We start from the raw sequence: 21,492 nt of genomic DNA, 5'->3' as shown, positions 1-21,492 counted from the left end.
CCCCCTTCCCCCACCCCACAACAGGCCCTGGTGTGTGATATTCCCCACCCTGTGTCCAAGTGTTCTCACTGTTCAAGTCCCACCTATGAGTGAGAACATGTGGTGTTTGGTTTTCTGTCCTTGTGACAGTTTGCTGAGAATAATGGTTTCCAGCTTCATCCATGTCCCTACAAAGGACATGAACTCATCCTTTTTTATGGCTGCATAGTATTCCATGGTGTATATGTGCCACATTTTCTTAATTCAGTCTATCATTGATGGACATTTGGGTTGGTTCCAAGTCTTTGCTATTGTGAATAGTGCAGCAATAAACATATGTGTGCATGTGTCTTTATAGCAGCATGATTTATAACCTTTCAGTATATACCTAGTAATGGGATCGCTGGGTCAAATGGTATTTCTAGTTCTAGATCCTTGAGGAATTGCCACACTGTCTTCCACAATGGTTGAACTAGTTTACACTCCCACCAACGGTGTAAAAGCATTCCTATTTCTCTACATCCTCTCCAGCATCTGTTGTTTCCTGACTTTTTAATGATTGCCATTCTAACTGGTGTGAGATGGTATCTCATTGTGGTTTTGATTTGCATTTCTTTGATGACTAGTGATGAGCATTTTTTCATGTGTCTTTGTCTGGGTATCACCAGTGGAGCCTGCAGAACAGCAAATATTGCTGCCTTATCCTTCCTCTGGAAGCTTCATCCCAGAGGGGCACCTACCTGTATGAGGTGTCAGCTGGCCCCTACTGGGAGGTTTCTCCCAGTTAGGCTACACAGGGGTCAGGGACCCACTTGAGGAGACAGTCTCTCTGTTCTCAGAGCTCAAAAACCGTGCTAGGAGCTGCCAGACAGGGATGTTTAAGTCTGTAGAAGTTTCTGCTGCCTTTTGTTCAGCTACACCCTGCCCCCAGAGGTGTGGTCTATGGAGGCAGCCAGCCTTTCGGAGCTGCGGTGGGCTCTGCCCAGTTTGAGCTTCCCCGGCAGCTTTGTTTACCTACTCAAGCCTCAGCAATGGCGGACGCCCCCTCCCCCTGCCAGGCTACTGCCTCGCAGGTCGATCTCAGACTGCTGCGCTAGCAGTGAGCAAGGCTCTGTGGGCATGGGACCTGCTGAGCCAGGCGCAGGATATAATCTGCTGGTGTGCCCTTTGCTAAGACTGTTGGAAAAGCGCAGTATTTGGGCGGGAGTGTCTGGATTTTCCAGGTGCAGTCTGTCAAGGCTCCCCTTGGCTAGGAAAGGGAAATCCCCTGACCCCTTGCACTTCCCGGGTGAGGTGATGCCCACCCTGCTTCGGCCGCCCTGCTTCGGCTTGCCCTCCGTGGGCACCAGTCCCAGTGAGATGAACCAGGTACCTCAGTTGGAAATGCAGAAATCACCGTCTTCTGCATTGATCACGCTGGGAGCTGCAGACTGGAGCTGTTCCTATTCGGCCATCTTGGAACGGAAACCAAATGTTTGTCAAATAGGCCATTGAGGTGGTGTAGGAGGTCTAACATAAGTTTACTCCAGAAAACATAGAGGACAGAAAAATCACCAGAAATCTGATGGTAACATTTAGAGATAGAATTAACACTTTTTTTTTTTTGAGGCGGAGTGTCACTCTGTTGCTCAGGCTGAAGTGCAGTGGCTTGATCTGGGTTCACTGCAACCTCTGCCTCCCAGATTCAAGCAGTTCTCCTGCCTCAGCTTCCCGAATGGCTGGGATTAGAAGTGCCCACCACCACGCCTGGCTAATTTTTGTATTTTTAGTAGAGATGGGGTTTCACCATGTTGGCCAGGCTGGTCTCGAACTCCTGACCTCAAGTGATCTGCCCGCCTCGACCTCCCAAAGTGCTGGGATTACAGGCATGAGCCACCGCACCTGGCCAGAGAGAATTAACACTTTGATTTGTTTATTTCTAGTCTTTATCCTCTGCCTTAAAAAAACAGATCACTCACCATTTAAAGTTTTATATGTTTTTTTATCTAACATGATCATAAACATTCTTTCATGTTATTAAATAATCTTAAGTGGAATTTTTAATGACTGCATAACTCATTAAATAGTCATAGCTAAGTGCTTTAAATAATACTGCTGTGTTCAAATTTCTGAATAAAGTCTTCTTTTTTTTTGGACTATGTCCCAGGATAAATTTGTAGAAGTAGAATAAATCAAAGGGTAAGAATATTTTTAAAACTTTCTATACATATATATCACTAAGTATTTCCCGAGCATGTGCTTATTTACACTGTTAGCAACAATGAATTAGAATGTTAACCTTATTTGATCCTATAAGAATTATTTCTGAGGTTGGGGGTGGATAATTTATTTAAGCAGACTATTCAAGTTACAGCAAGTTCTGTAACTAGCTAGGCATTTTATGTTGAAAATTTGATAAGTGCACATCTGTTTATCTCTGTTCTTCCTAAATTTCAAAGAAGAGAATAATATAATAACATATTAAATATACTTACTGGAAAAAATAGTAAAATATTTTATTTACACTGCTTTATTAGAGACATTTAGCAGTTAATATTTATCTTGCAATTTCAAACACCAGAATCAAAAAGTAAGGGTTTCAAAAGACCGAGTGAGTAAGAGAAATAGCCTGAATTACAAGAAAGAAGTCCATCTATTCTAATATTGTTGCTTTTAATTATTGTTCCCTCTTTGTGTCTCTAGGCTGTTACCAGATTCAAATGAATCTTGAAAATGACAAATGTATTACAAATATAAGGGGAAGTTTCATTTTAGGCAGTCTAATAATTTATTTTGCCTAGGATCTTATTGATAGGAAGTAGAGGGAAAGATATAGATCAAGTCAGATTAAGTTAATATTTATTCAAGAGCTGCCTAGGCTGGAGTGCAGTGGTGTGATCTCAGTTCACCCCAACCCTCTCCTCCAGGGTTCAAGCGCTTCTTGTGCCTCAGCCTCCTGAGTAGCTGGAACAACAGGTGTGTGCCACCACACCCAGCATATATATATATATATGTTTGTATTTTTAGTAGAGATGGAGTTTCGCCATTTTGGCCAGGCTGGTCTCAAACTTCTGACCTCAAGTAATCCACCTGACTCTGACTCCCAAAGTGCTGGGATTACATGTGTGAGCCACTGCACTCGGCCCATTTTCAGTCTTCATAGCATTATTTTGATAGGTATTATTTTGATCAGTGGTTCTAAAACTTTAGCGTGTATTAAAAACCACCAGAAGGGCTTGCTAGAACACCAGTTGCTAAGTCCTAACCTCAGAGTTACTGCTTTAGTAGGTATGGGGTAAGGTCCAAGTATTTGCATTTCTAACAAGTTCTCAGGAGATGCCGATGCTGCCATATAAATTTCTTACATGAATTGTTATTAACTTTTAAAAATTTTTAGGAAAGAGAGAAGTTACGTGAAGAAAAGCGAAAATATGTGGAATACTTAAAACAGTGGAGTAAACCTAGAGAAGATATGGAATGTGATGACCTTAAGGTATAAACATGTTATGTGATGTTTGGCACACATAGGTTTTAAATGCCCTATGTGGCTTTGCTGATGAAATCATTCTTTTATTTAATAGCAGCCTCTTTTCTTTATATTTAACTGAGAGGAAATAGCTAGTTAAGCAAATGTTCACACTTAGAATTCCAAGGTAGCATTGTTAGTGTTTTATAATCAGCTTTGATAATGATTCTTATTCTGTAGAAATAATAGGTCAGTTTGTGTGATCCTTAATAATCCAAAAACCACTGTAGCCAGGCATGCATTTAGCTTGATTGCTAGGTAAGGATTCTGCCTATTTCCAGAAATGGTCAGAGTGTCCAAATCAAACTCATTCAACTTGGCTTATAAAGAACAATTTCAGTAAATCAAAATCAGTAGATGGTAGATTAATTATGTTCCAGATCATAAGGAGATACTACATTGAAGGTAGTATTTCACAGCTGATTTGACTTCAGAATGTGGGTTAAGAGACTCTTACTAGGAAATATAGTCAGAAATACACTCAGCCTAAAGTTATGTTCTTAGTATAAGGAAGAAAATGTTCCTTTCTCCCAGTCCCTTCTCAGGAACTGTGATTTAGTAAAGTTGGAACAAGTTCAGGACATCTATAATTTTAGAAGTTTCAAAGGTGATTGTGATCAACAGCAAGGGTTGAGAACCAGTAGCTTACAAAGAATACTTCTTAATAGTTAGGTAAAAAGTATGTCATCTCTACCTTTTAAGTTTTCCTGTTCTTGGTTCAAATAGTTATATAAATTGTTTAATCTTTCAGGAACTTCCAGAACCAACACCAGTGAAAACTAGACTACCTCCTGAAATCTTTGGTGATGCTCTGATGGTTTTGGAGTTCCTTAATGCATTTGGGGAACTTTTTGATCTTCAAGATGAGTTTCCTGATGGAGTAACCCTAGGCAAGTGCTTTAGTTATCTATTGCTACATTATAGTTCATCCTAAAATTAGTGGCTTTAAAAAAAAAAAAAAGCCATCTTGTAAAGTTCTCTGGGGGCACTGGAGTTGGGATCTCTCTGGTCTGGCTAGATGTTCAAAATGGCTTCTTCTCACACAGGTCTGGTGCCTCGGTCCTTTTCATGTGGCCTTTCATTTCATCAGAGTATCTCATACTTATTATGTGGCACCTGGGGGCTCTAAGAAGCAGGAAGCAGAAATTGCTAGCCCTGTTAAAAGCCTAGGCCTGGAATTGGCACAGCCTTACTTCTGCCACATTCCATTGGTCAGAGCAGTGAGAGGCCACCGTGGGATTCAACAGGATTGTGGAATAGACTCCACTTCTTGAGCAGGGAGTGGTATATGGGTGTTTGCAGACAGGTTATTGCCTACCTTTAATTTGTAATTCTCTTTGGCCTGTGTACTTACATACTTTTACTTTGTATAAACATTTATAATGAGTTTAGTATAAGGAAAGATTTGGATCAAATTTTAAATTTTTGGCTGTCACATGGTAAAATAATTTTCTTAAAATCCATGTAGAGACTTTGAAATAGAGAATTGTAATGCCACTCATTTTTTTTTTCTTGAGACAGAGTCTTGCTCTGTCACCTAGGCTAGAGTGCAGTGGCACGATCTCGGCTCACTGCAAGCTCCACCTCCAGGGTTCAAGCGATTCTCCTGCCTCAGCCTCCCAAGTAGCTGGGACTACAGGCACCCGCCACCATGCCCAGCTAATTTTTTTCTTTCTTTTTTTTTCTTTTTTTCTTTTTTTTCTTTTTGAGATGGAGTCTCGCTCTGTCGCCCAGGCTGGAGTGCAGTGGCGTGATCTCGGCTCACTGCAACCTCCACCTCCGGGGTTCAAGCAATTCACTGCCTCAGTCTCCCGAGTAGCTGTGATTACAGGTGCCCACCACCATGCCCAGCTAATTTTTGTATTTTTAGTGGTTCCATTTTGGCCAGGCTGGTCTTGAACTCCTGACCCTTGTGATCTGCCTGCCTCGGCGTCCCAAAGTGCTGGGATTACAGGCGTGAGCCACCGCACCTGGCCCAATTTTTTTGTATTTTTAGTAGAGACGAGGTTTCACCACGTTAGCCAGGATGGTCTCGATCTCCTGACCTCGTGATCCGCCCGCTTTGGCCTCGCAGAGTGCTGGGATTACAGGCGTGAGCCACCGCGCCTGTCCTATAATGCCACTCTTAAAACCTAATGCGGATAATGACCTCTCCTATGCCCTATTTGCACATACATAGCCCTCAAGAACAGTGGCACAATAACAAATATTTACATTGTTCAGATTAGAATAAAATTGTAATTTTTAAAATGTGCCTTAATTTGTGCCTTAAATTTAAATGAAATATGTTGATCTATTGAGGCTATTTTGACTTACTTGAATGACGTGACTTTGGCTTACAATTTTATTGTATTTTATTGTAATCATTATAAATTGTTTCTTATTTTGGCTTGGATAATACTTGGTTATACTTTCATAAATTGATGCTTAAGAAAATAGTTGCACATACTATTGTTGATTACATGTTTATTCCAGTGGAGTTGTTTTTTCAGTACATGAACAGAACTTTAAATTCATTTTAAACATTTTATTCACAGAAGTATTAGAGGAAGCTCTTGTAGGAAATGACAGTGAAGGCCCACTGTGTGAATTGCTTTTTTTCTTCCTGACTGCAATCTTCCAGGCAATAGCTGAAGAAGAAGAGGAAGTAGCCAAAGAGCAACTAACTGATGCTGACACCAAAGGTCAGAGTTCAACATTATTGCTGATTGAACCATAGTAGTTTTGTAGCGAAACTAATTTTTGAAGGCTAATTTTAAATTAAATTGGCTTTTATGCTTATAAAATATAGTTGTTCAGGTTACCTGATGTTGAATCATATGCTAACAACAAATGGATTGTTATAAAAATTTTGTTTTGATATCACCTGTGTCTGACAGCCTTAAAGATATTTTCCCTCAGTCTATCTTGCTTTTATTCCTTTAGACTTTTCTATGATTTAGGAGCATTACAGATTTCATTGACCAGTATCTGTAATTCCAAGAGATTCTGCTAACTAGTACTCTAGCACTGTTTCTTTGTTTTTTGGGGGTATTTTTTTGGCCCTCAATTAAGGAAATACTTTTTTTTTTTTTTTTTTGAGACGGAGTTTCGCTCTGTTGCCAGGCTGGAGTGCCTTGGCGTGATCTTGGCTCACCACAACCTCTGCCTCCCAGGTTCGAGCGATTCTCCTGCCTCAGCCTCCTGAGTAGCTGGGATACAGACGCCCGCCACCGTGCCCAGCTAATTTTTGTATTTTTTAAATAGAGACGGGGTTTCACTGTGTTGGCCAGGCTGGTCTCGAACTTCTGACCTCAGGTGATCCACCCACCTTGGCCTCCCAAAGTGCTGGGATTACAGGCGTGAGCCACTGCGCCTGGCCAGGAAATACTTTAATTGTAATTAATACTTTAAAATGGAAATACTACTGCTGATTTCATTTTAGATCTGACAGTTTTCACATCAGAGTTAAGTAAAATTTTACTTCTGAGTCTGAACTAGATACTTTGCCCTTTAAGTTCTGCACGCTTAAATATCTGGAGTCAGTGTATGGTACGGGTTAATGTAGGAATAATTCTTGAGGCAAACCCTTTCATATTTTTAAAACAGTATGTTCACTATTTTGTTTAGGATTTACCTCAGTCAGAGGAGATGTTAAGCATTTCTAATAAGAGATTGATTTGGCCTCCTGAATAATACCTTGAGCTTTGCCATATATGAGATTTAGGACCAGAAACTTGATTAAACAATACTCGAGTGTGTTGCATAAAAATTCACAGTAAAAAAGAACTGTTAGGAGATGATATCAGAATATTGGTACAGAAAGATGGGACATTCCTCTAGTCAGATAGTTTTGTTGACCTTAGATAATTCAGGATCATCTTCCTTCATGCCTGGTCTCTGAAGCAACAGGATATTGATGAGTGTGCATTGATGTTTGTTGCCTTTTGATTTTACAGCCTGTGTTCAAGCAAAAATATATTTATATCTAGCTTGAGTGCTAACCACCATAGGTCCCTTATTAAGACCATTTTAAGCAATATGACCCCTATTGTCATCTCAGATAATTTAGTCAATTAAATGATAATTCTTTTAGCTATTATATTTATTAGTGCCCAACAGCATTATAGGGTTATTGATCAAATTCTAACAATACAAGACATAAAGCTGTATTTAATTCCAGATTTGAATTTTGTAGTTTTGGAAGTCATGGTGGAAAACAAAAGTGTGGTAAAAAGGAAATAGTATGGGAAAATCAGTATAAAGGAAAAATATATATTAAGGAAAAATATATATTAAGCAATGGTTGGTGTTTGAATTGCCATTACTACTCCTCTTCTCTTCTCTTCTCTTTTCTCTTTTCTTTTTTGAGACGGAGTTTCGCTCTTGTTGCCCAGGCTGGAGTGCAATGGCACAATCTTGACTCACTGTGACCTCCGCCTCCTGGGTTCAAGCGATTCTCCTGCCTCAGCCTCCTGAGTAGCTGGGATTACAGGTATGCGCCACCATGCCCAGCTAATATTGTATTTTTAGTAGAGACAGGGTTTCTCCATGTTGGTGAGGCTGGTCTCGAACTCCCGACCTCAGGGTCTGCCCGCCTCGGCCTCCCAAAGTGCTGGGATTACAGGCTTGAGCCACCGCGCCCAGCTGCCATTACACTTTCATTATTGATCTATGAGTTTTTTAAATAACTGTTCCCTATATAGGACTGTGTATTAATATAAGATGTATCTCTCTCTAAATAAGTATTGGCCACTAAATAAAAGTTTTAATGCTCTGTTTGAAAATATTTAGCTTGGGTGACATAGTGAGACCCCTGTCTCTACAAAAAATAAAACAAGGCTGGGTGTGGTGGCTCATGCCTGTAATCCCAATATTTTGGAAGGCTGAGGTGGGCGGATCACTTAAGGTCAGGAGTTCAAGACCAGCCTGACCAACATGGTGAAACCCCATCTCTACTAAAAATACAAAAATCAGCCAGGCATGGTGGCGCATGCCTGTAATCCCAGCTACTTGGGAAGCTAAGGCACCATAATCCCTTGAACCCAGGAGGCAGAGGTTGCAGTGATCTGAGATTACGACACTGCACTCCAGCCTAGGCAATGGAGACTCTGTGTCTCAAATAAATAAATAAATAAATAAATAAATAAATAAATAAATAAATAAATCAAAATTAGCCAGGTGTAGTGGTGCATGCCTATAGCCCCAGCTACTTGGGAGGCTGAAGTGGGAGGATTGTTTGACCCTGGGAGTTTGAGGCTGCAGTGATCTGTGATCGTGCCACTTCATGCCATCCTGGGACAGAGTAAGACCCTGTTTCAAAGGAAAAAAAAAAAAAAAGAAAATATTTATTTAAATGTTAGGGAGGAAAAAAAAATGTCTGGCATTTTTCACTCTTTTCTCACTTCCCTGTTACTTATTATTGGCCACATTTTACATGGTTACTGAAGATCACATAGCTAATAAGTGATGTAAGAGACTATGCATTGTTTCATTAAATTCTCATACTACTCTTTTGAGGTAGATATTATTTTTTGCATTTTACATATAAAGAAACTGAGGCTTAGTTTGAAGAAACATGGCTAATAAGGAATTGATGGGATACAAGCTCAAGCAGTCTGATCTAGATACTCATTACAATTGTGCTATGTTGTTTCATAATACGGTAAAGAAGTTGAAATTTTGAATATTTCTTTCTCTGGCATTGCCTGTAAAATTATTTGTCTTTGAGAAGATCTAATTTCTTTGGCCCTTGGTCTCCCTGTTTTTATATCAAACCTGAGAGATTTTGACTACCAATTTAAAAAATCTTACATTTAATACATCAGTTCCTCTCTTTAGTCTTATATCATGAACTAAAAAGCCCTTCAAAGTATGGGAACAAGAGCATCCTCTTTATATAGAACAGTTTTGTGTATTTGTTGGATCACTGTCTAGTGTTAGAGTTATATGCACCTAATTCTAGATTATCATGACAATAAATATATCTGTTGCAGGTAGTCATAAAATACTGGATATAATTCAGCTATATTCTCTTGGTTGTGATGTACCCAAGTGACTATCACTAAGCAAATCCTAGAATGATATTTACAGTTTCTTAAGAATGACATATGATAGATAAAGAGTTAAAGAATATATTTTAGCATATTACTTTATTTAACACAATTAAAAATACATTTCATTGGTTTTTCATTTCCTAAAGGCCTTTTTATAGCCTTTGTCTTAGGAAATTATAACTTTCTATAGATGGTGTAGGTTGAATGTGGTGATTGCTGCAGAATGAGAGCCAACACCTTTTACAACTTTGTATCTAGGACTGGTGTTAATTTTGGAGTGCTCATTAATTAAATTTGTTTGGCTTTATATGTAAAATGAACATTGAGGAAATTTTAGGTCTAGTATTTTTCTGTGACAGAAGAATATGATTTGTCATTTGGGCTAGATTAGGTCTGGTAGGAATGACTTTTGGCATATATGCAAATTTTATAGATAGCTTCTCCTGTGTGGCCCTATGTATGCTGTAAATGCCATGAAATTGTCGATGATTATAATCAGATACAATCCCAGAGCTGCCTTTTTCCTTTAGTAAGGGACTGTTCTCTAAGGTTAATTTTGTCAGGCTTTGAACTTTGGTAGGGGAGTCATATAGTAGAAGGCTAAAGAACCACAGAAGATTAGCCTAGTGATTTTCAAACTCTAACCCAAGGCACCCTACAAGTTGTTCAGAAATTCTTCAGTGCCACTGCAGGAGAGTTGGAAAGATGAAAAGGCAGAATTCTCATCTCCATATCTCACTTTAGGAAGAGCATCTTTTATCTCTTTTATATTGAGTTTTCAAGAAATTTTTTTTTTGTTTTGGAAGACTTTGAAAGCTGCTGATCTAGAGTCATTCCTTTAAGAAAATGGGCCGGGCATGGTGGCTCACACCTGTAATCCCAGCACTTTGGGAAGCCAGGGCAGATGGATCAGTTGAGCTCAGGAATGTGAGACCAGCCTGGGCAATGTGGCAAAACCCCGCCTCTACAAAAAATACAAAAACTAGGTGGGCGTGGTGGCATGCGCCTGTAGTCCCAGCTACTGGGGAGGCCGAGGTGGGAGGATGACTTGAGCCCGGAAGGCAGAGGTTGTAGTGAGCTGAGATCACAGCACTGCACTCCAGCCCGGGCAACAGATTCAAACCCTGTCTCAAAAAGAAAAATGAGGCTGAGCATGGTGGCTCACGCCTGTAATCCCAGCACTTTGGGAGACCGAGGTGGGTGGATCACAAGGTCAGCCTGGCCAAGATGGTGAAACCCTGTCTCTACTAAAAATACAAAAATTAGCTGGGCATGGTGGCGGGTGCCTGTAATCCCAGCTACTTGGTAGGCTGAGGCAGAGAATTGCTTAAACCTGGGAGGCGGAGGTTGTAGTGAGCCAAGATTGCACCACTGCATTCCAGCCTGGGTGACAGAGTGAGACTCCACCTTCAAAAAAAAAAAAAAAAAAAAAAGAAAAATGAACCCCAGATTAAGTGACTTGTCTCAATGGCACATTACTAGGCACTAGCATAGCTAATACTAGAATATACATTATCTGACTCTTAGTCTGAATCTGTGTACACTGTACTATGATGTAACAGAAGGGTTTTTCATAGCTTGACATTTTGATCAATCTATGTATTATAATTAGGAATAATTGGATATACTAATGTTTTACATACATTTGTACCAGTAGATTTGCTGTTTAGTTCTACTTGTAAGCTAAGCACTGTTTTAAAGCTAAAGCAGTTTATTTAGAAAATTCAGGGAAATCTTCCTATTGTGTTTTTTGTTTTGTTTTGTTTTTTTGAGATGGAGTCTAACTCTGTCGCCCAGGCTGGAGTGCAGTGGTGTGATCTCGGCTCACTGCAACCTGTGCCTCCCAGGTTCAAGCGATTCTCATGCCTCAGCCTCCCAAGTAGCTGGGATTACAGACATGCACCACCACGCCCAGCTAATTTTTGTATTTTAGAAGAGACGGGGTTTCACCATGTTGGCCAGGTTGGTCTCAAACTCTGACCTCAGATGATCCACCCGCCTTGGCCTCCCAAAGTGCTGAGATTACAGGCACGAGCCACCACGCCCGGCCCCTATTGGTTTTAGGATTAGAAACTTTTCTTTTTCTTTTTCTTTTTTTTTTTTGAGACATAGTCTCGCTCTGTCACCAGGCTGGAGTGCAGTGGCACAATCTTGGCTCACTGCACCCTCCGCCTCCCAGGTTCAAGTGGTTCTCCTGCCTCAGCCTCCTGAGTAGCTGGGACTACAGGCGCGCACCACCACGCCCAGCTAATTTTTGTATTTTTAGTAGAGACGGGGTTTCACCATGTTGGCCAGGATGGTCTCAATCTCTTGACCTCGTGATCCGCCTACCTCAGCCTCCCAAAGTGCTGGGATTACAGGCATGAGCCACCGCACTTGGTCTGGAAAATTTTTCAAAATAAAAATGTGAAATTTTAATGAAGATATTTCAGTAGTTAAACTACAGTAGTGCCATCTTTAACTTTTTTTAGCTCATTTTCTGTGATGATTTTGTGATGGCTACAATCTATACTTTGTTATGACTTAATCTTAAAATATCCTTAAAAGGGCTGGTCACCATGGTTCACGCCTGTAATCCCAGCATTTTGGGAGGCCGAGGCGGGTGGATCACCTGAGGTCAGGAGTTCGAGACCAGCCTGACCAACAAGGTGAAAACCCGTCTCTACTAAAAATACAAAAATTAGCCTGTAGTCCCAGCTACTCGGGAGGCTGAGACAGGAGAATTGCTTGAACCTAGGAGGTGGAGGTTGCAGTGAGCTGAGATCGTGCCACTGCACTCCAGCCTGGGTAACAGAGCAAGACTACGTCTCAAAAACAAAAAAAACAACAACAAAAAAACCATAAAAGATTGGAGTATCTTTAAATAGATTCCAGTTTTCAAGGTAGACTTTTCTAAGGTTATATTGAGTGAGGAGATTTGTTTTTAATTCTAAAGTGCATTTTATCTTTTGGGGGAATGTTTATGTGCGTCTCATTGGTAATTTGGAAATTGTCTTTTCTGTTACGAAAATGTCAGTGTGTAGTGCATGGTTTAGGATTTATAGCTGTAGGTGGTGATGAAGCAGAATGTGAATATTGCTTGTACCTAGGGTTTGTTCTTTTGAGTTCTGAATGTTAAGGCGTTTGCTGTTTCTTTCATCATTTAAAATGGGCATTATTCCCAAATATTCAAGCTTTGATTTGCACTAGAATAAAGTATTTATTTCCTTAAAGATTTAACAGAGGCTTTGGATGAAGATGCAGACCCCACAAAATCTGCACTGTCTGCAGTTGCATCTTTGGCAGCTGCATGGCCACAGTTACACCAGGGTATGTGTGGGTTTTGTTTTTTTTTTTTGTTTGGCTTTTTATTTTTAACTTTATAAAGGCACATTTACATTGCTGTGTATTTATTGTTTATATTCTAAATGACTATTTCCTTTTTAACAACTATAGGCTGCAGTTTGAAAAGTTTGGATCTTGATAGCTGCACTCTTTCAGAAATCCTCAGACTGCACATCTTAGCTTCAGGTGCTGATGTAACATCAGCAAATGCAAAGTATAGATATCAAAAACGAGGAGGATTTGATGCTACAGATGATGCTTGTATGGAGCTTCGTTTGAGCAATCCCAGTCTAGTGAAGAAACTGTCAAGCACCTCAGTGTATGATTTGACACCAGGTAAGCTTTGCAAGTTGGAATTTGCATAAACTGCCCACTTCCTCCCTCTTATGCCCAGAAAACTAAGGAGCTGATGAGAAATTTTACAATAAATCAGTATTAAAAGAGAAAAAGAGAAAGCAAACTATTGTTATTATTCATATTAACTTTATTTATGATTGTCTTTTTTTATTTGGATTTTCTAATATTTTTAAATGTATGATTAGTCTACTACATCTACTGAGTTTAAAAGGGTGAGAATTAGCTAGAAAATTAACTTTCTCTTGTATTCACTAGTGTATCAGAAGTTTAAATCTAAATGGCTGCTAAATACTGCCATTCACTTGAATAAGTGTTTGAGGTATGAGAAACAGTATATGAGGTTAAGATGAAGCTATTTTTCACTTCCTTTTTTTTAAAAATTGCATGTACAAGAGTTTAATTTAGTATACTTTAGAGAACATACAGTAAAGTAGAATACCTTACTTCCTAACATTTGCAGTCTTTATAATTTATCGTGGTTTTTTTGTGCAGTCTTTTAGAAGTAGTAATTTACCATTGTCTTTTTTTAATTCATGTGATTATAATTTAGTATTGATTTTGAACTTCAGCCAAAAAATTAAAACTTGAGGGCTGGGCACAGTGGCTCATGCCTGTAATCCCAGCACCTTGGGAGGCCAAAGTGGGCAGATCACCTGAGGTCAGGCGTTCGAGACCAGCCTGGCCAACATGGTGAAACACCATCTTTACTAAAAATACAAAAATTAGCTGGGCGTGGTGCTGTGCGCCTGTAGTCCCAGCTACTCGGAGGCAGAGGCAGGAGAATCGCTTGAACCCAGGAGGCAGAGGTTGCTGCGAGCCCAGATGGTGCCACTGTACTTCAGCCTAGGCGACAGAGCAAGACTCCGTCTCAAATAAGTAAAATAAAACTTGAAAAACAATTTGTAATTACAAAATTTCTCATGTTTACTTAACTAGTATACAAGATAGACATTTGAAGTGCCTCATACATCAATAGTTGTAAATTGGATTCAAAGTTGTCTTTTTTTTTTATTGAGACAGAGTCTCACTCAGTCGCCCAGGCTGGAGTGCAGGGGTGTGATCTCGGTGCAACACAACCTCCGCCTCCCGGGTTCAAGCGATTCTCCAGCCTCAGCCTCCCAAGTAGCTGGGACTACAGGCACATACCACCACATCCAGCTATTTTTGTATTTTTAGTAGAGATGGGGTTTCACCATGTTGGCCAGGCTGGTCTCGAACTCCTGACCTCAGGTGATCTGCCCGCCTCGGCCTCCCAAAGTGTGGGATTACAGGTGTGAGCCAGTGCACCTGGCCCATAATTGCTTTTTTCTGAAGACATGTCATTGACATGTTTGAGAGACTACTCCGTATTCTTTATTAGGCATTTTCACATTGAGCCACAAATTTAAAAAGTTCAAGCACAGTTCATTTGTTGTGATTGATAATACAGAAGTATTTACCAATTTTTGACAGGAGAAAAAATGAAGATACTCCATGCTCTCTGTGGAAAGCTACTGACCCTAGTTTCAACTAGGGATTTTATTGAAGATTATGTTGATATATTACGACAGGCGAAGCAGGAGTTCCGGGAATTAAAAGCAGAACAACATCGAAAAGAGAGGGAAGAAGCAGCTGCCAGGTAAGAGAGATAACTGTAATAGTTGTGTTAATGAAAGCTGTTTATTTCTTTCATTTAAAACCATATTTCACATGGTGCTATAATGTGGCATTCATTATACTGATGTTTGATGGCTTTGCTAAGAGCTTGTGAATGAGGCCAGGCGTGGTGGCTCATGCCTGCAATCCCAGCACTTTGGGAGGGCGGATTACTTGAGTCAGGAGTTGGAGACTAGCCTGGCCAACATGGCCAAACCCCGTGTCTACTAAAAATACAAAAATTAACTGGGCATGGTGGCGCATGCCTGTAATCCCAGCTACTCGGGAGGTTGAGGCACGAGAATCACTTGATCCTGGGAAGCAGGATCAGCCTGGGCAGAAGAGTGAAACTCTGTCTCAAAAAAAAAAAAAAAAAAAAAAAAAAGCTTATGAATGATTACTACATTATAGTTTTATAATAATGTTTGGAGTACTTTCCATCATTTGATTAAAGACAAGATACTAAAAGTGAAAAGTATATGTGCATCAGATAGACTACCATATTTCATTTTAACTTTTAGAATTCGTAAAAGGAAGGAAGAAAAACTTAAGGAGCAAGAACAAAAAATGAAAGAGAAACAAGAAAAACTGAAAGAAGATGAGCAAAGAAATTCAACGGCAGATATATCTATTGGGTATGGTTTGAATCACACTGTTCACCTGCTTTACCATACATGAAGAATAAAAACCAGACACCTTAAACTCTAAAAATGCTTTCACATTTTTAGAAAAGTTGTCTTTTTATTATAGGTACATGATAATTTCCCAGAAAAACACTCAATAGGCTATTTTTAACCAATAATGTATTTCTCTCTCCCCTCCACCAATATCACAGGTGTACACTGTATTTCACAGAGTTATTCTGTGCCGTATAGAGGAACAGGGTTGAGACTGGATGTTTTTTGGTAGATGATATAGAGAGAGGATGACAGCACCTTAAGTAATTTAGAGATACCCAAGTATTTTATTGCATTTTAGAATATTTGAGATAGGATTGTCTATGAAAACAAGTAGTAATTTGACAGAAATCATCTTTTTTCTTTTTTAATGAAATCTGCAAAGGAAAGTTCTGAAAAAACTCAATATTCCAAAATTAGTATATTGACTTTGACTTTTTAATACTTGTGTGTAAAAATACCCATTAATAAGCCTTAAGATCTTAGGTCACAAACTTGCAATAGAAGAAAATATTTGCAAATCATATATCTGATAAGGGACTTGTATCCAGAATATAAAAGAATTCTTACAACTCAACAATAAAAAATTGAAAGATTCAGAATAGGGAGTTAATTTTTTAAATGTCAAAAAAAAAAAGAAGAAATAATAAAAAGAAAAAAATTTTTAAAAACAACCTAATTAAAAAGTGAGCAATGGATTTGAATAGAGATTTCTCCAAAGAAGATATGCAATAAGTACATGAGAAGATGCTCAATGTCATTAATCATCTGGGAAATGTACATCAAAACCACAGTAAGATACCACTTCATACCCAGTAGGCTGGCTATAATCAAATTGACAAACAATAACAAGTTTTGATAAGGAGTTGAGAAATCAGGACTCTCATACATTGCTTGTGGGAGTGTAAATGATGCAGTTACTTTGGAAAACAGTTTGGCAGTTCTTCAAACAATTAAACAATTTGTTACTGTATGACCCAACAATTAAACCATTTGTTACTGTATGACCCAGCAGTTGCACTCCTAGATATATACCTAAGAGAATTAAAAGCATACCTTCACCCAAAAATGTATACACAAATGTTCGTAGCAGCATTATTCTTAATAGCCAGAAGTGATAACAACCCAAATGTCCATCAATTGATGAATGGATAAACAAAGGTATATCTCTTCCGTGGTATGTCCATACAGGAGAATATTATTCAACAATAAAAAGGAATGGAGTTCTAATGCAGGCTATAATGTGGATGAACTTTGAAAATATATGCTAAAGAAGCTACTCACGGCCAAGTGCAGTGGCTCACGCCTGTAATCCCAGCACTCTGGGAGGCTGAGGCGGCCGGATCACCTGAGGTCAGGAGTTTGAGACCAACCTGGCCAACATGGTGAAACCCCATCTCTAATAAAAATACAAAAAATTAGCCAGGCATGGTGGCACACACCTGTAGAGGCAGGAGAATTGCTTGAGCCCTGGAGACGGAGGTTGCAGTGAGCTGAGATTGTGCTCCAGCCTGGGCAGCAGAGTGAGAGTCTGTCTCAAAAAAAAAAAAAAAAAAGCAGCTAGTGACAAAAGATCACATGTTGTATGACTCCATTTACATGAAATGTCCAGAATAAGCAAATCAGTAGAGAGTAGATGTTGGTTGCCAGGGGCAGCAGGAAAGAGGAAATGGGAAATGACTACTAATGGATATGGCGTTTCCTTTTGGTGTGATGAAAGTGTTCTGGAATTGACAGTGGTAATGATTGCATAACCTTGTGAATACATTAAGACCACTAAATTGTACACTTTAAAATGGTGATTGTTATGGTATGTAAGCTCAATTTTTTAAAAAAGAAAAGTAACACTGTATGGATTTCACGTCTTCATATTTTTAAAATATTTATTCAGCCCCACTCATTTACATTTTCCTTTGCTCTCCTTACATTAGAGCTTGCAAAACCCAACTTTGGATTTAGAACATAATGGTGTAATTTATTTCAAGGTTCATATAATTTTAGTTTTAATTTGGATAATATAATGAATTAAACAACTATATTGTGTTCATTCTGCCTGTTTACTATTTCTGAATTTCTCTCCTCCACTATTTATCATTTTCTCTCCTTCCTACTCTAAGCCACCATCACCGCCTAGCCAGCCACCTAGACCACTACTGATCTGTTACTATTATTACTGGCTTCTTTACTGATCTCCCCTCATCTACTTTCTTTCCCAGGTAATTTTTCACACAGTGGCTACAGCACTTTGTAATATCATTTCCCTTTTCTAAATTCTTCTGGTTTTTTCCTATTGTTTTTGGATAAGGCCTTACAAGGCCCAGCCTAATCTCACCCTGCCTTTTTCTCTCATGTACCTCTTGGATTACTGCTTTCTCCTTTACACTTTTCTCAAAATTATAAGCTCCTCCCATTTCTCATGAGCTCTGTGCCATTGTGTATGTTATTCCTCTGTAGCACACACTCCTCCCCATCTCCCTGGTCTCACATTGTAAAATATCACTTCTTCAAGCCAGCCTTTTTGATCCCTTTGAGTCAGTTTCGTTCTCCTTGAAATGTTTTCACAGTAGCTTGAACTTTAAATGATTTGTGTAATTATCTGTTTTCTCTGCAAGACCATAAACTGTGTCATGTTGTTCACTACTTCCTAAGCCTATAATGCCTGGTACTTCATAAGCAAGCAATAAATATTTCATAAATGGAATTATATATTCATTAGTAAATGTCATCTTTGTTTTTATCCTAAAGAGAGGAAGAAAGGGAAGATTTTGATACTAGCATTGAGAGCAAAGACACAGAGCAAAAGGAATTAGATCAAGATATGGTCACTGAAGATGAAGATGACCCAGGATCACATAAAAGAGGCAGAAGGGGTAATACTGAAATTTCTTAAGGGCATTCTTGTGTATTTGTTTGTAACTGATAAAGCACTTTATTAATTCAGCTCCTCTGAAATATATTGATTGCTTTCGTTTGTGATTCCAGGCTGTGTTTGTTTTTTTAAATGCCCACCTCATAGCTGTGATGAGTTGTAAAAATGTGTTACAAAGTCCTATTAGTACATTTATGATTGGGTCATTATTCACACATCATCTATACTTTAGAAAGAAGATACAATATTCCTATGTCGTTAATAGGACAGTTTCTCATAACTTCAACTTTTGGTTAGTCAGCAAGTTTCATTGAATTTTTACATTTACTACTTTATTTGGGCCAAATAGAAATTTGTATTCTATAACGTACTCATTCAGCATGCATTGGATGCCTCCTATGTGCTAGAGATATAAAGATCAATAATGCTCATAATTTGTATCATATTGATGAAAATGGTAATCTCTCCTGCCTTAAAATTATTTCATAAATTGCTAGATCAAAGCGAATACATCTTTTAAAAGTTGTTAATACAAATTTCTTGTGTATTTATTTAATGACTATCAAAAGAAATCCTTAATTAATTCTGTGCCTATAATTTGGATGGGATCTTTTTTTCTGTATTTTTTTTAAATGGTTACTCTAAGTAGTTAGAAAATTTCCTGTATCATGGAAGCTGTAATTGTCTGATTACAATGCAATTGATTTCAACATCTAAAGCAAACCTAATATGATCAGAGCTTTTAAAACATACTTCTAAATACTGGGTCAAAAGAGAAACCATAATGGAAACTAAAAAATATTTAAAACAAATCAAACTAATCATTACTGAATATTAACACATGTTAAATACAGCCCCTCTACTTAGGGGAAAATGTATAGCTTTAATACATACTAGAAAAGAAGAAACACAAACTGAGCTAGACATTTATTTAAGAAGATGGTGGCGGAAAAAGAATAATCCCCCCAAATCTGAAGGAAATAATACATTAGAGTAGAAATTAATAGAAAATAAAAATATAGTAGGGCCAGGTGCAGTGGCTCATGCCTGTAATCCCAGCACTCTGAGAGGCCAAGGTAGGTGGATTGCTTAAGCCCAGGAGTTCAAAAGCAGCCTTGGTGAAACCCCATCGCTACAAAAAGTACCCAGAAAGCAAGCTGGGCATGGTGGCATGCACCTGTAGTCCCAGCTACTCAGTAGGCTAAGGTGGGAGGGTCACTTGAGCTTGGGAGATCAAGGCTGCAGTGCGCCCTGATTGCGCCACTGCATTCCAGCCTGGGCAACAGAGCAAGACCCTTTCTCAAAAAAATAAAAATATAGTAAAGAACAACAACAAATCCAAAAGTGTGTTCGTCTGAGAAAGACACAAACTGGACAAACCTTTGTTGAAATTGATTTCTATAAAGAGGGCGATCATAATAAAGTTAAGACGAAAGGGGAGCAACATAACTATAGATAGAGTAGAAATTTAAAGATAAGGAGATACACACAATTTTTGACGAACTTGAAAATGTATGCAAAAATCCTAGAAAATACAAATCATCAAAATGGATATGTGAAGCAATTTGTTAATGTAGATGGTCTTAAACCATTAAAGAACTTGAATCAGTACTAAAATCTTTCTGCAGAGAAAACATCAGTCCTAGACAACTTTATAGGTGAATTCTGCCAAATTTTTTAAAAAGCAGATAATTCCAATCTTACACAAACTCTTTCAAGCAAAAGAAATAGAATGAAAAAATACTTCCCAACTATCAAAGCAATTTGACAGCAACTGAAACAACAGAGAAATTTAATTCCAACATACTGTCAAAGTCAAGGCAGATTATCAGGGGTCCAAGCTCTTTCTATCTTGTTGGTACTGCCATCCTTAGGGTTTTGCTGCCATTCTCATGTTCCAAAATGATTTATCACCATGTCTGCATTCTAGCTAGTTGGAAATGGGAAGGAGGAAAGGGAAGCACAGTCCAGAGGGTACACACAGTGCTTCTGATCCCATCTCTTTGAACAAAAGTTTTTCATTTAGTTGTGCCTACTATGGGAAATGTTGTCCTTCTTTTGGGTTGCTAAGTGCCCAGCTAAAAACTAGTGGTTCTGTTACCTTCAACCAGTGGTTAGTAAATAACAGTTTGTATGCCAAATCTGGCCGGCCCCATTTTTTTTTGTTACTGTTTTTTGAGGTGGAGTCTCGCTCTGTCACCCAGGCTGGGGTGTGCAGTGGCACCATCTCGGCTCACTGCAACCTCCGCCTTCTGGGTTCAAGCGATTCTCCTGCCTTAGCCTCCCGAGTAGCTGGGATTACAGATGCACACCACCACACCTGGCTGATTTTTGTATTTTTAGTAGTGATGGGTTTTGCCATGTTGGCCAGGCTGGTTTCAAACTCCTGGCCTCAAGTGATCCAGCCACCTCGGCCTCCCAAAGTGTTGGGATTACAGATGTGAGCCACTGTGCCTGGCCCTGCCCTGTTTTCGTATAACTCATAAGCTAAAAAGGAATTTTCCCTTTTTTTTTTTGGAGACAGAGTCTCACTCTATCCCCCAGGGTGGAGTACAGTGGCGTGATCTTGGCCCACTGCAACCTCCCCCTCCTGGGTTCAAGCGATTCTCATGCCTCAGCCTCCTGAGTAGCTGGGATTACAGGTGCTTGCTACCATGCCCAGGTAATTTTTGTATTTTTAGTAGAGACGGGATTTCACCATGTTGGCCAGGCTGGTTAAGAACTCCTGATGTCAGGTGATCCGCCCACCTTGGCCTCCCAAAGTTCTGGGATTACAGGCGTGAGCCACCGCACCAGCTGGATTTTTACAATTTAAATGGCTGCAAAAAAGAATGATACTTTGTGATAAGTGAAAATTATATGAAATTCAGATTTCACTGTCCATAAATAGTTACACTGAACCACAGCCATGCTCATTGTCTGCATGTTGCCTGTGATTGCTTTTGGGCCACAAGAGTGGAATTGAATAGCTACGAAGACCATAAGATCCACAAAGACAAATATTTATAAGGTAGTCTTCTCCAGAAGTAGTTTGCTGTTATTCCTCCCTTAGAGGAAGGACTGGGATGACTACTGGAGAACTGACATACTCTACTGCACTCTCCAGTATGG

General features: G+C 39.2%; 1 protein-coding gene across 4 annotated transcripts in view; it reads left to right on the top strand.

Annotated features, from left to right (window-relative positions):
• The window catches only part of BAZ1A (bromodomain adjacent to zinc finger domain 1A), a 119,774-nt gene that overhangs the window by 73,863 nt on the left and 24,419 nt on the right, over positions 1-21,492 (top strand). For 2 of the 4 annotated variants that reach the window (XM_054530011.1, XM_054530013.1), the window contains 8 exons: positions 3,356-3,451; positions 4,236-4,374; positions 6,022-6,168; positions 12,733-12,828; positions 12,955-13,179; positions 14,653-14,818; positions 15,357-15,470; positions 18,258-18,382. In XM_054530011.1, the coding sequence (XP_054385986.1) occupies positions 3,356-3,451; positions 4,236-4,374; positions 6,022-6,168; positions 12,733-12,828; positions 12,955-13,179; positions 14,653-14,818; positions 15,357-15,470; positions 18,258-18,382 (1,108 nt within the window). The remainder of the gene's footprint in view (positions 1-3,355; positions 3,452-4,235; positions 4,375-6,021; positions 6,169-12,732; positions 12,829-12,954; positions 13,180-14,652; positions 14,819-15,356; positions 15,471-18,257; positions 18,383-21,492) is intronic. The other 2 variants (XM_054530014.1, XM_054530010.2) reach the window with 1 other exon arrangement.

The sequence above is a fragment of the Pongo abelii genome, chromosome 15 (genome assembly GCF_028885655.2).
Source record: "Pongo abelii isolate AG06213 chromosome 15, NHGRI_mPonAbe1-v2.0_pri, whole genome shotgun sequence".
Classification (NCBI taxonomy): domain Eukaryota; kingdom Metazoa; phylum Chordata; class Mammalia; order Primates; family Hominidae; genus Pongo; species Pongo abelii.
This window is presented reverse-complemented; position numbering and strand designations above follow the sequence as displayed.